At 40.8% G+C, this 14,625-nt stretch overlaps 2 protein-coding genes across 4 annotated transcripts in view; one reads left to right on the top strand and one right to left on the bottom strand.

Annotated features, from left to right (window-relative positions):
- Positions 1-5,678, bottom strand: part of LOC143301333 (BBSome complex member BBS2-like) — a 52,100-nt gene extending 46,422 nt beyond the window's left edge. The window contains exons 1-4 of one of the 2 annotated variants that reach the window (XM_076615549.1): positions 5,603-5,678; positions 3,232-3,466; positions 1,551-1,766; positions 102-227 (exon numbers count right to left, since the gene is read on the bottom strand). In XM_076615549.1, the coding sequence (XP_076471664.1) occupies positions 102-227; positions 1,551-1,766; positions 3,232-3,348 (459 nt within the window). In that variant the 5' untranslated portion in view covers positions 3,349-3,466; positions 5,603-5,678. The remainder of the gene's footprint in view (positions 1-101; positions 228-1,550; positions 1,767-3,231; positions 3,467-5,602) is intronic. The other variant, XM_076615550.1, reaches the window with a different exon arrangement.
- Positions 5,679-5,876: 198 nt separating this feature from the next.
- LOC143301362 (uncharacterized protein KIAA2013 homolog) overlaps positions 5,877-14,625 on the top strand; it is a 35,303-nt gene continuing 26,554 nt past the window's right edge. The window contains exons 1-3 of one of the 2 annotated variants that reach the window (XM_076615585.1): positions 5,877-6,026; positions 9,054-9,104; positions 12,914-13,011. In XM_076615585.1, coding sequence (XP_076471700.1) covers positions 5,899-6,026; positions 9,054-9,104; positions 12,914-13,011 — 277 coding nt within the window. In that variant the 5' untranslated portion in view covers positions 5,877-5,898. The remainder of the gene's footprint in view (positions 6,027-9,053; positions 9,105-12,913; positions 13,012-14,625) is intronic. The other variant, XM_076615586.1, reaches the window with a different exon arrangement.

Genomic DNA, 14,625 nt, shown 5'->3' with positions numbered 1-14,625 from the left:
CTCTGCACAAGATTCAGCGCTATATAAATACTATGATTATGAACGTAGTGACGCCTCACTGAAAAAGTGAACACAGAGAACAGAAACAAGCAGCGACTAACCGTCCAGTATGCCTCCTCCCCCTTGAGATCGTAACCCTGGATGGAACAGTTGCCTCCAACCACCGCGATGGGCGACTCAATGGTGCCCAGCCGTCCCACCACCACTGCATTGGCTCCGTCAGGGGTCTGTGGATTTTAACAAATGCACATGCACGCACGCACACACACACACACACACACATGCACGCACACACACACACACACACACACATGCACACACACACACACACACACACACACAAATAGAACTTCAAGATATTGCTACATGTGCTTAAAGGACAGTCTGCCCACCAGTATCAAATACAGGAAACAAAACGGTGGCTTGGAATAACACATTCTTCACTTTTACATAGGATCTTTTACACACTTTTACACACACACATACACCACAAAACATCCATCATCCTCACACACACACACCCACACACACACAAACACACACACACACACACACATACGAAAGACCTCAAAAACTTCACATTCACACACAGACACACTCATACTCACTGCACCATGCATACCATCCACACACACACAAATACACACCATCACCCATCTACACCCACACATCCCCCCACCCCTACCCCTCACACCCACCCACCCACATGCAAAAAGACAGAACAACAAAAGCGACAGCCGAGTGGTTAAAATGTTAAAATTTTAAGCTGAGGGTCCCAGGTTCAAATCTCGGTAATGACACCTGGTGGGTAAAGGGTGGAGGTTTTTCTGATCTCCCAGTTCAACATATGTGCAGACCTGCTAGTGCCTGAAACCCCTTCATGTGTGTGTGTGTGTGTGTATGCAAGCAGAACATCAATTATGCACATTAAAGATCCTGTAATCCACGCCTGCATTCCGTGGGTTATGGAAACAAGAGCATACCCAGCCTGAACCTCCTTCATGTGTGTACACACGCGGAAGATCTTCTTCTTCTTCTTCTGCGTTCACTCGTATGCACACGAGTGGGCTTTTACATGTATGACCGTTTTTACCCCGCCATGTAGGCAGCCATACTCCGTTTTCGGGGGTGTGCATGCTGGGTATGTTCTTGTTTCCATAACCCACCGAACGCTGACATGGATTACAGGGTCTTTAACGTGCGTATTTGATCTTCTGCTTGCATATACACACAAAGGGGGTTCAGGCACTAGCAGGTCTGCACATGTGTTGACCTGGGAGATCGTAAAAATCTCCACCCTTTACCCACCAGGCGCCGTCACCATGATTCGAACCCGGGACCCTCAGACTGACAGTCCAACGCTTTAACCACTCGGCTATTGCGCCCGTCGCGGAAGATCAAGTATACACATTAAAGATCCTGTCATCCATGTCAGTGTTCGGTGGGTTACGGAGACACGAAAATGCCCAGCATGCATCAAGCATGACAAGAGTGATCGGCCAATCAATGTTGGTCGTGTTAACGGACCGAAAGAAAGAAAGGAATCTCACATCCTTGTAGAACATGTCCCTGTTGTTGTCCACATCATAAGCCATGAGGTTCGTGGCCGTGCCAACCACCAGCGTCTCCCTCTCTGACGCGTCGTCAAGGCAACCGGTGGCAAGGGACACCACCTGCTGGTTGATGTTGAGCAGGTTGATGTCCGACACCGCCCCCCCACCTGCCCCTCCCGGCTGCCCCTTCAGGTGAGGGCTGTGGATCAGCACCTGCCGCAAACACACACACACACACACACACAACAGGGAATGTTAGAACGAACGAATGAAGCAACCAACGAACGAAATTTTTATTTTTCCAGGGTATTGAGATAAACATAATAATGACAAGAATGTGTTTTTTTTTCCACCCAGCCATGGGGTACAAAATTAAATAAATAAATATATTAAAAAAAATTTTAAAAAAGGAAAAGAAATGCACAAGAATAATTAAGAGAAAATTCGTATCAGAAGATAGGAAAAGAGAGGTGAGGAGGGGGGTGGGGGTGGGTGGGGATGAGAGTAAAGAAGAAAAGATGAAATGAGAGTGCGAGAGGGAGACAGACAGACAGACAGACAGACAGACAGAAAGACAGCCAACCAGACAGACAGACAGACAGACATAAATCAACAGAGGAGAGAGAGAGAGGGGGGGATGGCGGTGGGGTGGGTCAAAGTTACATTACAAAGTTAAATTACAACACACATCAAAGGAAATGGAAGAACAGTAACGCAGTAATGTACACACAAGTATGAGATTCATGAAAGAAAATGTGGGTAATGTGTGAGAGAAGGAGACAGGCATAACTTATAACTATTAATAACATCATAAACAATACAGGGAATAGATTACTATGAATTACAGTATTTTTAAGTTCTTCATGAGATATTCACGAGTAATTTTCTTAAATGCATGTACGTTTTTTATTTCATGAATATTAATAGCAGATAACATTGCATTCCCATAAGCCACCTCCAGAATAAATTAGACTAGACTTGAAAATATCGACTCTTCGGAGCGGCACCATAATCTTGGGTGGATGACGGACTGGGTTGTTATAAATCTGCTTCTTAAAGGAGGAGCAGTATCAAACATAATTTTAAACACAAAAAGAGCCTTGTTGTACATAAGTTTCGACTTTTGAGAAGGAGGGGGAGGGGGTGCGTGAGGGTGGGGGGGTGGCAGAGGGGTGAGGGAGTGGTGGGGGAATGAGAAACAGAGTGGTCATGAGTGGTTCATGGAATTTGTAACTTTCTCTTTCAGGGAAACCTCTTTCTTTCATGTAAAAAGCCCCGAGCTCTTAGAAAGAAAAGGAGCTATACAAATGAACATTCTCCTCCTCCTCCTCCTCCTCCTCCTGCTGCTGCTTCTTCTTCTGCTCCTCCTCCTCCTCCTCCTCCTCCTTCTTCTTCTTCTTCTTAGTAGTAGTAGTAGTAGTAGTAGTAGTAATATCCAGACGCAGGTAGCAAATCGGGGCCGATTTGTGTGTTTCACAGAATACATGCGTGCGCATGTTAATGTGGACACTTTGAATTTACATGCTAAATCATTTCCATCCCTTCTTTGATAGTTTCATGGAGTTGTTTTTTTTTCCCCTTGTATGCATTTGCTGTGAACACACAAACAACGAAGCAGAAAACTTCTGTGCCACACACAAATCCTGTTCCTCACATTCTCCCTTTCCTTCACACCTACCTTTCCGGCGGTGGTGCCGCATGTCAGCGAGGGGTGGATGCCATCAAACCTGCCGATGGCGACCGTGCGTGGGCTGACCTTGTGGTTCAGTTTCAGGGTGAAGATTGGAACCAGCATGGCTGCGGGTGGTCACAGCCGTCACTTCTGGGAGCAGAACACGTCACGTCAAGCAGCGTCAGCTATGTTTGAACAATCAGCTGACTTAACTGCCTCACTCAGATCAGGAGTTTATGTCCTGGAAGAAACAATAAGGAAAAAAAGTCAAGAAATGACTGACTTTAACCCTTTCAACCCTTTAAGGTCTTCTGCCTGTGCAGCCTTCCCAGCCTGGCATGTTTTGGCCTATATGCATCAACAGGAAGGGGTGCTTCACTTCAGGCACAAATTTATAGCAGCCGCTCAACCAATAGCTACCAAACTTTACATTATGACTGAAATGTAATTTTGACACAACTGCTGAAGTCTCAAGACAAAGGATGTAATAGTATACTTGCAACTTTGAATTAAAAACAGAAATAGTAAAATGTCAGCTTCTGTCGATGTTGAATGTTGTGGGCTATCTTCTTGACTGAAATGTCCACCACTTTGTCCTACACTGCTTGCTAATTTCATCTCCTTCACTTTCCCATGAATTATCGAAAGAATTACGAGACAAATCGTCGTTACTTGGGTTGAATTCACTGCAAGAGCCCATCATAATTTCAATGAGCTCTAAACTGCATAGTACGCCTTTGACGTTTTACCCTATCGATGCGGAAAACCGGATAAAATCACACTAATCGTTCGATTTTTGGAGCGAAACTTTGTGTGCCAGTGAGGAAGGAAGTTAAGTCGGAGTTACTTCCCTTACCTAGCAGTTTCATGCATAATAATGAGCCAACGAACCGGTTTAAATAAACGGGTTTCTGTCAGGTGGGCTCAGGCAGAGAACGGTGATCAGCGGTGCACGCCTCTCAGGTGGGTGCAGGGTTGAATGAGTTAATCTTCTTCTTCTTCTTTCCGATACATGACCAATATCGACTTGCCGATGACTCTGTCGTGGTTCATGCATGCTGGGTATTTTCATGTCTCCATAACCCACCGAACACTGACATGGGCTACAGGATCTTTAACGTGCGTATTTGATCTTCTGCGTGCGTATACACACAAAGGGGGTTCAGGCACTCGCATGTCTGCACATATGTTGACCTGGGACGTCGGCAAAATCTCCACCCTTTCCCCACCAGGCGCCATTACTGTGATTCGAACCTGGGACCCTCAGATTGAAAGTCCAACGCTTAAACCACTCTGCTACTGCGCCCATCTAATGTTAATCATCAAGTGTAACACTTCCTGGAAGAGGAAGTTGACAGAATGATTAAGACTCTGATCTGCCAATACAGTGTCCATGAGAGTCTGGGTCTGAATCCTGGTCTCGCCCTTTCCCCTAACTGCAAAACCAAACTGTGAGTATGAGACGATAAATCAAGGTCCTGTTTGCGGCACGCACTTGGACCACTGAAAAAGAATACATGGTGATGTTAGTATTGTCCCCAGGCAAAATTCTGTAGAAGAAATCCACACTGATGCTGTGATTGGATAACAAAATATACATGCATGTACTCAAGGCCTAATTAAGTGCATTGGGTTATGCTACTGGTCAGGCATCTGTCTAGCAGATGTGTTGTTGCAGCGTGTATGGCTTGTCCAAAGGCAGTGACGCCTCTTTGAGAAACTGAAACTATACATCCTAGGACATGACTCTCCAGCAGCTTCTTCACTATTAAGTTATCACTGAAGGACTGACTAAAAATCTCAAGAAAACCAGATCATACTGATTTGTTTGAAAAAAAAAATCTGTTTTACCATGCTACTTTTGTCAAACTCAAAAACAAAATGATAAAGGTTAGAACATGTATACTATTGCATTGTGCCTGATAATGAACCCTACTTTACCTCCCTTACTGACCCCAATTCCCCCAATCTTTATTGTACCATTATTATTATCATTATTGATTTTTTTTTCTATAATTACTCTGTGTGTGTGTGTGTGTGTGTGTGTGTGTGTGTGTGTGTGTGTGCGCGCGTGTGTGTGTGTTTGTGCCCCGCGCATGCTCATGCATGTGCGTACAGGCATGTAGTAAAACAATCCCTAACAGCCACAGAAAATTCAGATTAATCATCTGGAAGCAGGCTTCAACTCCTTTGGATGAAAAGCAGAACACAGCATTTCTCAGCCATTGGGCTGTTCACAGTTGCGACAGCTCACAGGAAAAAAATATATTGGAACCTTCAGCAATTTCCAACAAAAGTCAAACTGAATGGTCTGAAAATGAGTTTATAGACTGTTAAATGTTCCAACGGCACAGACACTGTTATAGTGTTTGCTTACCTCCCGGCCTATAAACGGGACAAGCAAAACCAGGCCGTCTCGTAAGCAAGGTAAACAAAAGTATGTCTACCGGCAGCGGAAGTGAGCACAGATTCGGAGAGAAAAAAAAGTGTTGAGTTCACAATTCTGAGTACGTTGTTTACCAACTACTGACCGCACAATTTATTGATACATTTTACCAGTGTGATATTAAAATGCTGAATATATATTCTCACAAACGATTCTCACAAACGATGTTTCCATTTACTGCAGACTTGCAATATGGTGGCTTCTGTTGACGAAAGCAACGATTGGAAATGAAGGATGGTTTTTGGCTTTTGAAGCGTTTATTTTTGTGTATTTTTGGCGTGCTACCCAAGGCCACACTGATGTGGATACGAAGTACAATCCAGGCGGCTGTGTCCTCTTTAGGTTCTCTAAACAGGTATGCATCGGGCAGTTTTTGCAAGCTGATCTCGTCATGTGAAAATAGCAGATGACGTCGCGAATGCATACTCTTGTCATGTTGGCTGTCTTTCTGAGTTTAACCTACCTACAGTTCTATTTCTAACCAGCTACAGTACATAATTTCGTTCGCTACAGCAAAACTATTTAAACTGAAACTTTGATTGTTTAAGTTTTGGATTGCACCTTGTGTGTTTTATGCCAGGGTTGTTCATGTGTGTGTGTGTGTGTGTGTGTGCGCGCGCGCGCGCTCGTGCGGGTGGTGGAGGGGGTATGGCGCACGCGCGCGCATGTGAATACATGTATGTATAGTATATATATATATATATATATATATATATATTTATGTATCATTGTATACACACACACACACACACACACACACACATACATTTCTCTCTGTGTGTATGTATGCATGAATATAAACAGAAGTCTATGATTTTATATGGAGGATATATATTTATGCATGGGTGTCACTGTCAGTGGAGAGTGGTGCCAGTGTCATCAGTGTGTATCTATGAGACTGCAAATAAATGCACATTAATAATTTTTTTAAAAAGATAAAAAGAAAAGAGTACATGTATACATGTACGTTATGTAGCTCTAGTGTTACTGTTAGTGTTTGTTATTTCATATTTCTTATTGTCTTTTTTTGTTTTGTTTTGTTAATTTACATCATTTATTCCTTGTCATTTATTTGGTTTTTTATGTTTCATGATTCATTTTAGACTTCTGTGTTTTGCGATGTTGATCACAGAAATATCAGCGCACTCTGTTCTGAATTTCATCCCTGTGTGTGTTTGTATTTAACAGTAACAGTAACAAATGTCTTTATTTGCGTCCACTATAAAATAGAAAAGAATAAGAATAACTTTAGTATCTCCAACTGGAGAAATTTGGTCAGGTGCATTATCACAACATAGACAAGTAAACAACATGGGGAACATAAATGTAAAAGTCAACAAATAGCTTTTACGAATATTACGAAGACACAAAATGACAAATGTAAAAGATATCACATACACCGTTTCATACATACATCCACACACTGCAGGTAATAACTGGTATTCTTAATGTAAAAACAGAGAGAATTAAGAAACATTATTTTGAATATAATTATAAGCATAGCCTACTATATTGCACATTGATTATAATAGACAGATAAGATAAGAATAGAGATAAATTGCGGAAAACCACAACCAGATAATCAGCACACACCCGCACCCTACCCCCCCAACCCCCACCCCACACACGCGGTTTACTTGATTAAATAAGAGTAATAAACATATATTCTCAAATAAAAGCATTTCACATATTCGCTTTTAAAACATTGCAATTAATTATTGCATTGTAATTATTAACAGAAATATATTTAGAATATGGACATTAGCATTAGACATATTCCATTGTACATTCATTCTGCATATTGCACATTATTCATCCTACATACTACGTAACATAGTGCACATTCAAAATAACCAATTGTCACGTTTTTAAGCTCAGTAAACACACACACACACACACACACACACACACACACACACACACACACACACAACTAGAACAAGGTACAACCTATCATGCACAGACTCACACGTCTCACATGAGAGTGCGCGCACGTGCGCGCGCACGCACACACGTACACACACACACACACACACACACACACACAGAGTTCTCAAGAATTTAAAAGGTGGATTGAACGTGGAATAAAAGTCTTCAGAGCTCTGGATTTCAACTTAAAAGTTCTGTAGCGTCGTCCTGATGGCAATAGCTCATAATACTTTGCTAAAATATGGGTGTCGTCAGTTGCTATCTGCCTGCTTTTTTTAACCACTCGACTTTCATACAGCTCTTGCATACTAGCTTGTTTCACTCCCATAATTTTACTGCATACACTCAGAACATCATTCAAAACATGCTTACTCCTCACTCCCAAACTTCCATACCAGCACATAAATGAAACTGAGCACGGACTCGATACAACATCGATAATAACTTTGAAGAATAGTTGAATTTATTCCAACATTTCTAAGCTTCTGTAGACAAAAAATTCTAGATTGACATTTCTTATGAATGGAATCAACATTTCTGTCAAAAGTCAGCTTATTGTCTAAGATGGGCCCTAAATATCTGTATTCATTGACTCTCTCTACTGTTTGACCATCAAAATTAAAATTGTCTCTGGATGCCTCTGGTGCAGTTACAACTATAAAAGAGACAAATAATACATTCTTCAGGAAGATATTCAGTTTCCCAGACATTTATTTTTAATGTTAAAGAAGAGATTTATTAGCATTAATATCTATTTAGAATATATTCAGATAAAAATCCACAAGTCTACACGCAGATAAAGTGTGACCATTTAACACACACAAATACGTACACAAACCATCATACACATGTAATCAACATGTCGGTGTACACTCACACACACACACACACACACACACACACACACACACACACACACACACACACACACACAAACACACACACAAACCGTCACACACACATACAAGTAGTATGCATGTGGATACAGTACACACACACACACACACACACACGCACACACACACAGACACACACACACACATGCACACACACAAATCATCACACACGCATACACACACACACACACACACACACATGTGTATATATAATGACATGCGCACACATTCACACAAGTACACACACTTACACAGTGACAATTGAATGTATACAAAACTCTGTTGCAGACATGTCTGCACATTCATACACACACACACACACACACACACACACACACACACACACACACATCTGTAGATCTATACACAGAAAAACAGACACTTACACACACACACACACACACACACACACACACACACAACCACACACATACACACATGCACGCACATAGAGGCAAAATTAAATGATTATTCTAAGACATCAATATTTTTTTTCAGTTTTTCTCATTTATATTTGATTCTTAAACAACTCTTTTTCTTTCATCTTTTATCCAAAGCAAAATTAAAAGAGAACGAGCCGCTAACCACGACGGTGAGACAGTGATGAGGTATTGTGATGCTTAAAATTCATGATAAACATCTTCATTTCTTTTTCTGCTTTTTCAGCTTTTTGGGATTGCCAAGCCCCCCTCTGGTTGCTTTTCATGTGAATACGTTCATGATGTGTGATTTGCTGTTTGCATTTTTGATGATGTTATTGTGTTGTTGTTGTTTTTTTTCAGGAATTTTGAGATGCCAATTAATTATTATCTTTATTTATTTTATTTATTTATTTATGTTTTTTTTATTGTTTGTTTTCGTTTGTTGTGTTGATTTTTCTATGGACTTTTTTTATGTTTATAATATATTTAACCCTGTTTGCCCTGTGCTGACTTTATCCAGATTTTCAACAATATCAGAACTGTATGCCTGACACCTAACAATGACAGTTACATGAACTTGATGAAGGTAAAAAATTTGGATTAGGACTGGCATTGCCAGATGATCAGTACAATCTCACCTCACTGATCCAGGCACATGTAACTTTATAAGTATTCATTTCTCATGCACAGACACTCTCACATGGAAACAGACACAGATACAGACACAGACAGACACACACACGCGCGCGCGCGCGCACACACACACACACACACACACACACACACACACACAGATAGACAGACTAACACACACACACAAAGACGGACAGACATATACACACACACACACACACACACACACACACACACACACACACACACACACACACACAGACATACAAACACACACACACACACACACACACACACACACACACACACACATCAATTTACTTATGTATAAAAAAAAAAATAAAAATAATAATAATAATAATAAAAGACGTGCACACAAACCCCGGCTCATTTGTACACATACACAGGTACGCATGCATGTGCTGAAGCGAGTGCACACACACACAGACACAGAAACACACACACACACATACACATACACTGACACACACAAACACACTACATGTTAAATGCCTAGTAATGAATTTCTTTAAAGTGAGGTGAAACAGAAAGAAAACAAATAATACATGCACATGTACATGTATACATGTATACACACTCACATAATTTTTTTGCTATAAGTATAATCACTTAAATCTAATCTCTTTGTGTTTCTATCATTCTGCATTGTGGGATTTTTCTGCTTTGCTTATATATATATATATATATATATATATATATATATATATATATATATATATATATATATATAATTATATATATATATATTTACAAGTTTACCAAGTGTGGTTTGTTTTCACACAGAAGGAACAGCAGTGGTTCATATTGTTTGGAGGTTGTGAGCAATGTGTGTGTGTGTATGTGTGTGTTTGTGTGTGTGTGTGTGTGTGTGTGGAGGTGGTGAGCAGTATGTGTCTGCACGTGTGTCTGTGTCAAGGTGTGTGTGTGTGTGGGTGGGTGGGTGCTGGAGGAATCTGAGAGAGAGAGAGAAAGAGAGAAATGACAGAACATGTGACTTTTTAAATGAATTTTTATAACTTGAACCTTTAACCTGTTCATTGTCACAGAATTTTGTATTAAAATTTATTTTCACGAGCTCTCCACTTGCCAGGGAATTCTGAGGAATCAAGCATAATAAGTATATTTGTTCCAGCACAAAAAAAACTTCAAGTTACAGAAAGAAAGTAAATGTTTTTGTGAAGGAAAATGAACAAGGAGAAAAAAAACAAAAAGCATCTGAATCTGGACTTTTCCCCCAAAGTGAAGATGATAATGTGTGTGTGTGTGTGTGTGTGTGTGTGTGTGTGTGTGTGTGTGTGTGTGTGTGTTATTTCTACTGTCACAGAATGACATCCAAAAGATTGTCAAAAGGATTATGGATACATGTTTGTGCACATGAGCATTGCGCACTTGGTTTCATTCAAAGCACATCTGTTTGCCTGCTTCAGTAATATTAGTCAGTTTGACTAATTCATTAATTCATTCATTAAAAGCTGATGTGTTTTACTTAGAAAATTAATGCACTTCTGGCCATGTGTGTTTAAGAGTGTGCACACACACGTGTGTGTGTGTGTGTGTGTGTGTGTGTGTGTGTACACTTTACACGTGTGTATGTATACATACAAAGCATTACTTAAGACAAACCAAACCATAAGAGGTGAGTCTTTGTTGGGATTATTCCATACCATAAGCACAGCTTTGTTCCATGTTTATCAAGACAATCTGAAATCTATAAGTATTTTGGAGATGTGTATGTTGATTTAATATTAGTTTCAGCGTAAAATCAGTTTCTTTGTATCTGGTTCTGTAAACTCTTAAATTTGTAGGCATGTCATGCAAAATCACACACACTCATTCACACAGACACACACACACAGACACACACACACACACACACACACACACACACACACACACACACACACACACATTCATTTATTATACACATCATCTCAAGTGTGTGCACACCAGATATAACACTTCTTTTTTTTTTTTATTCATGACAAATATACAAATGTAAAATCACATGATTAATATCAATAATAATGTGATATAACTTATAAGATATGGCATCAGAATGTGTGTTTTTTTTTTGGTTTTTTTGTAATTTAAAAAGCAGTAAGACCAAATGCAATAAATAATTATGTATTTTCTGATCAAGAATGGTCTAGAGAAAAGAAAGTGTCCCCCCCCCCAACCCCCCCCACAAGACATTTGCACATTGCAGTTTATTTATGTCATGGTTTTTCTCATTTTTTGTTTTCAAACGTCACTTCACTGTCCGCAGTACTTATGATTCAGCTGAAGCATTTGCTCATCTTTCATTGTTTCAATGTCACTGTGATATGATTTTTTTTGTGTATGTTTATTGTTTAACCCTTTGAGCCCTGACCACCGCTTTACCGGTGGTAGAGAGAAATGACATAATGCCTAGCCACCGGTTGAGCGGTGCGTAAACACTTGCGTCGTGTTTTGCTATTGGTTGACTTATATTGAAGAGCCAATCAGAAAAACCGTAATATTCTGACGTCAGCGAACATAGTACCAACATGGCTGCGCCTTTTCACTGTGTTTGTGCATGTGCTTTGGATAAAAAAGATCGATTTCAATATAAGTCGAGCAATAGCAAATCATGACGCAAGTGTTTATGCACCGCTCAACCGGTGGCTAGGCATTATGTCATTTTTCTCTACCACCGGTAAAGCGGTGGTCAGGGCACTCTTTTTATATCTGCCGTGACACATTAAATACCAGTTATTTGCAAATTTTGGCTCAGGAGCTCAGGCAGAAGTGTTAAAATTGCTCAGGAACTCAGGGCTCAAAGGGTTAAGCATAACTTTGCTGCAGGATTATTTTTGCCATATATATATATATATATATATATATATATAATATATGTGGAGTGATGGCCTAGAGGTAACGCGTCCGCCTAGGAAGCAAGAGAATCTGAGCACGCTGGTTCGAATCATGGCTCAGCCGCCGATGTTTTCTCCCCCTCCACTAGACCTTGAGTGGTACTCTGGACGCTAGTCATTCGGATGAGACGATAAACCGAGGTCCTGTGTGCAGCATGCACTTAGCGCATGTAAAAGAACCCACGGCAACAAAAGGGTTATTCCTAGCAAAATTCTATTGAAAAATCCACTTCGATAGGGAAAAACAAATAAAACTGCACGCAGGGGGGAAAAAAAGAAAAAGAAAAAAGGGTGGCGCTCTCAGTGTAGCGATGCACTCTCCCTGGGGAGAGCAGCCTGAGAAATCTGTGGTGATAAAAAGAGAAATACAGTACACTACACTACAATATGTTATGTATTTTAAGTTGTGCAGTGCCGTCGTTCTGACGCTAGTGTGCGGTGTTTCAGATCCAGAAAGGTTGTGCTGATCATTCTCTTTGTGCTCGCCTTGTTCTACTACCTGGTGCCCTACTTCTTTGGGGGAAGCAGTACAACTTTCCAGCCAGGTAAAAAAAAATTTCCCCTGTCAGTTTCTCACTCAGGGAGGTGTCATTGTGTTTGAAAAATCCATAGTGCTGCACCACATCTGCTTGTCAGATGCCCGATAACCTGACAAGCTTACCAGGCCATGAGAGCATGCATTTGTATAATTTGTGTAGCTGTCAGACAAGTAAATATGGATTCTCTTCCCCCCCCCCCACCCCCCCACCACCACCCCTTCTCCCCCACTGTCTCAATCTTCTTCCAGGCCTGGAGAGACTGGACATTACAACTGTTAGTACTAGCACTGTGACTATTGCGTTTTCACACAGACACAGTGGAAGGATGTAAATATAATGAACATTACAACTCTTAGTACTAGCACTGTGACTATAGCCTTTCCCCACAAACACAGTGGAAGTGGAAGGATGTAAATAGACTGAACATTACAACAATTAGTACTAGCACTGTGACTATTGCCTTTTCCCAACAGACACAGTGGAAGGATGTAAATAGACTGAACATTACAACTGTTAGTACTAGCACTGTGACTATTGCCTAAGTTCCCCACAGACACAGTGGAAGGATGTAAATAGAGTGAACATTACATCTGTTAGTACTAGCACTGTGACTGTCGCCTTTCTCCACAGATACAGTGGAACTGGAAGGAAGTAAATAGACTGAACATTACAACTCTTTAGTACTAGCACTGTGACTATTGCCTTTTCCCAACAGACACAGTGGAAGGATGTAAATAGACTGAACATTACAACTGTTAGTACTAGCACTGTGACTATTGCCTTTCCCCACAGACACAGTGGATGGGCGTAAACAGACTGAACATTACAACTCTTAGTAATAGCACTGTGACCATTGCCTAAGTTCCCCACAGACACAGTGGAAGGATGTAAATAGAGTGAACATTACATCTGTTAGTACTAGCACTGTGACTGTCGCCTTTCTCCACAGATACAGTGGAACTGGAAGGAAGTAAATAGACTGAACATTACAACTCTTTAGTACTAGCACTGTGACCATTGCCTTTCCCCACAGACACAGTGGAACTGGAAGGATGTAAATAGACTGAACATTACAACTCTTAGTACTAGCACTGTGACTATTGCCTAAGTTCCCCACAGACACAGTGGAAGGGTGTAAATAGACTGAACATTACAACTCTTAGTACTAGCACTGTGACTGTCGCCTTTCCCCACAGACACAGTGGAAGGATGTAAATAGACTGAACATTACAACTCTTAGTACTAGCACTGTGACTGTCGCCTTTCCCCACAGACACAGTGGAACTGGAAGGATGTAAATAGACTGAACATTACAACTCTTTAGTACTAGCACTGTGACTATCGCCTTTCCTCACAGACACAGTGGAACTGGAAGGATGTAAATAGACTGAACATTACAACTCTTTAGTACTAACACTGTGACTATCGCCTTTCCCCACAGACACAGTGGAAGGATGTAAATAGACTGAACATTACAACTCTTTAGTACTAGCACTGTGACTATCGCCTTTCCCCACAGACACAGTGGAAGGATGTAAATAGACTGAACATTACAAGTCTTAGTACTAGCACTGTGACTATTGCCTTTCCCCACAGACACAGTGGAAGGATGTAAATAGA

Source organism: Babylonia areolata, chromosome 27, assembly GCF_041734735.1.
Source record: "Babylonia areolata isolate BAREFJ2019XMU chromosome 27, ASM4173473v1, whole genome shotgun sequence".
Classification (NCBI taxonomy): domain Eukaryota; kingdom Metazoa; phylum Mollusca; class Gastropoda; order Neogastropoda; family Buccinidae; genus Babylonia; species Babylonia areolata.
This window is presented reverse-complemented; position numbering and strand designations above follow the sequence as displayed.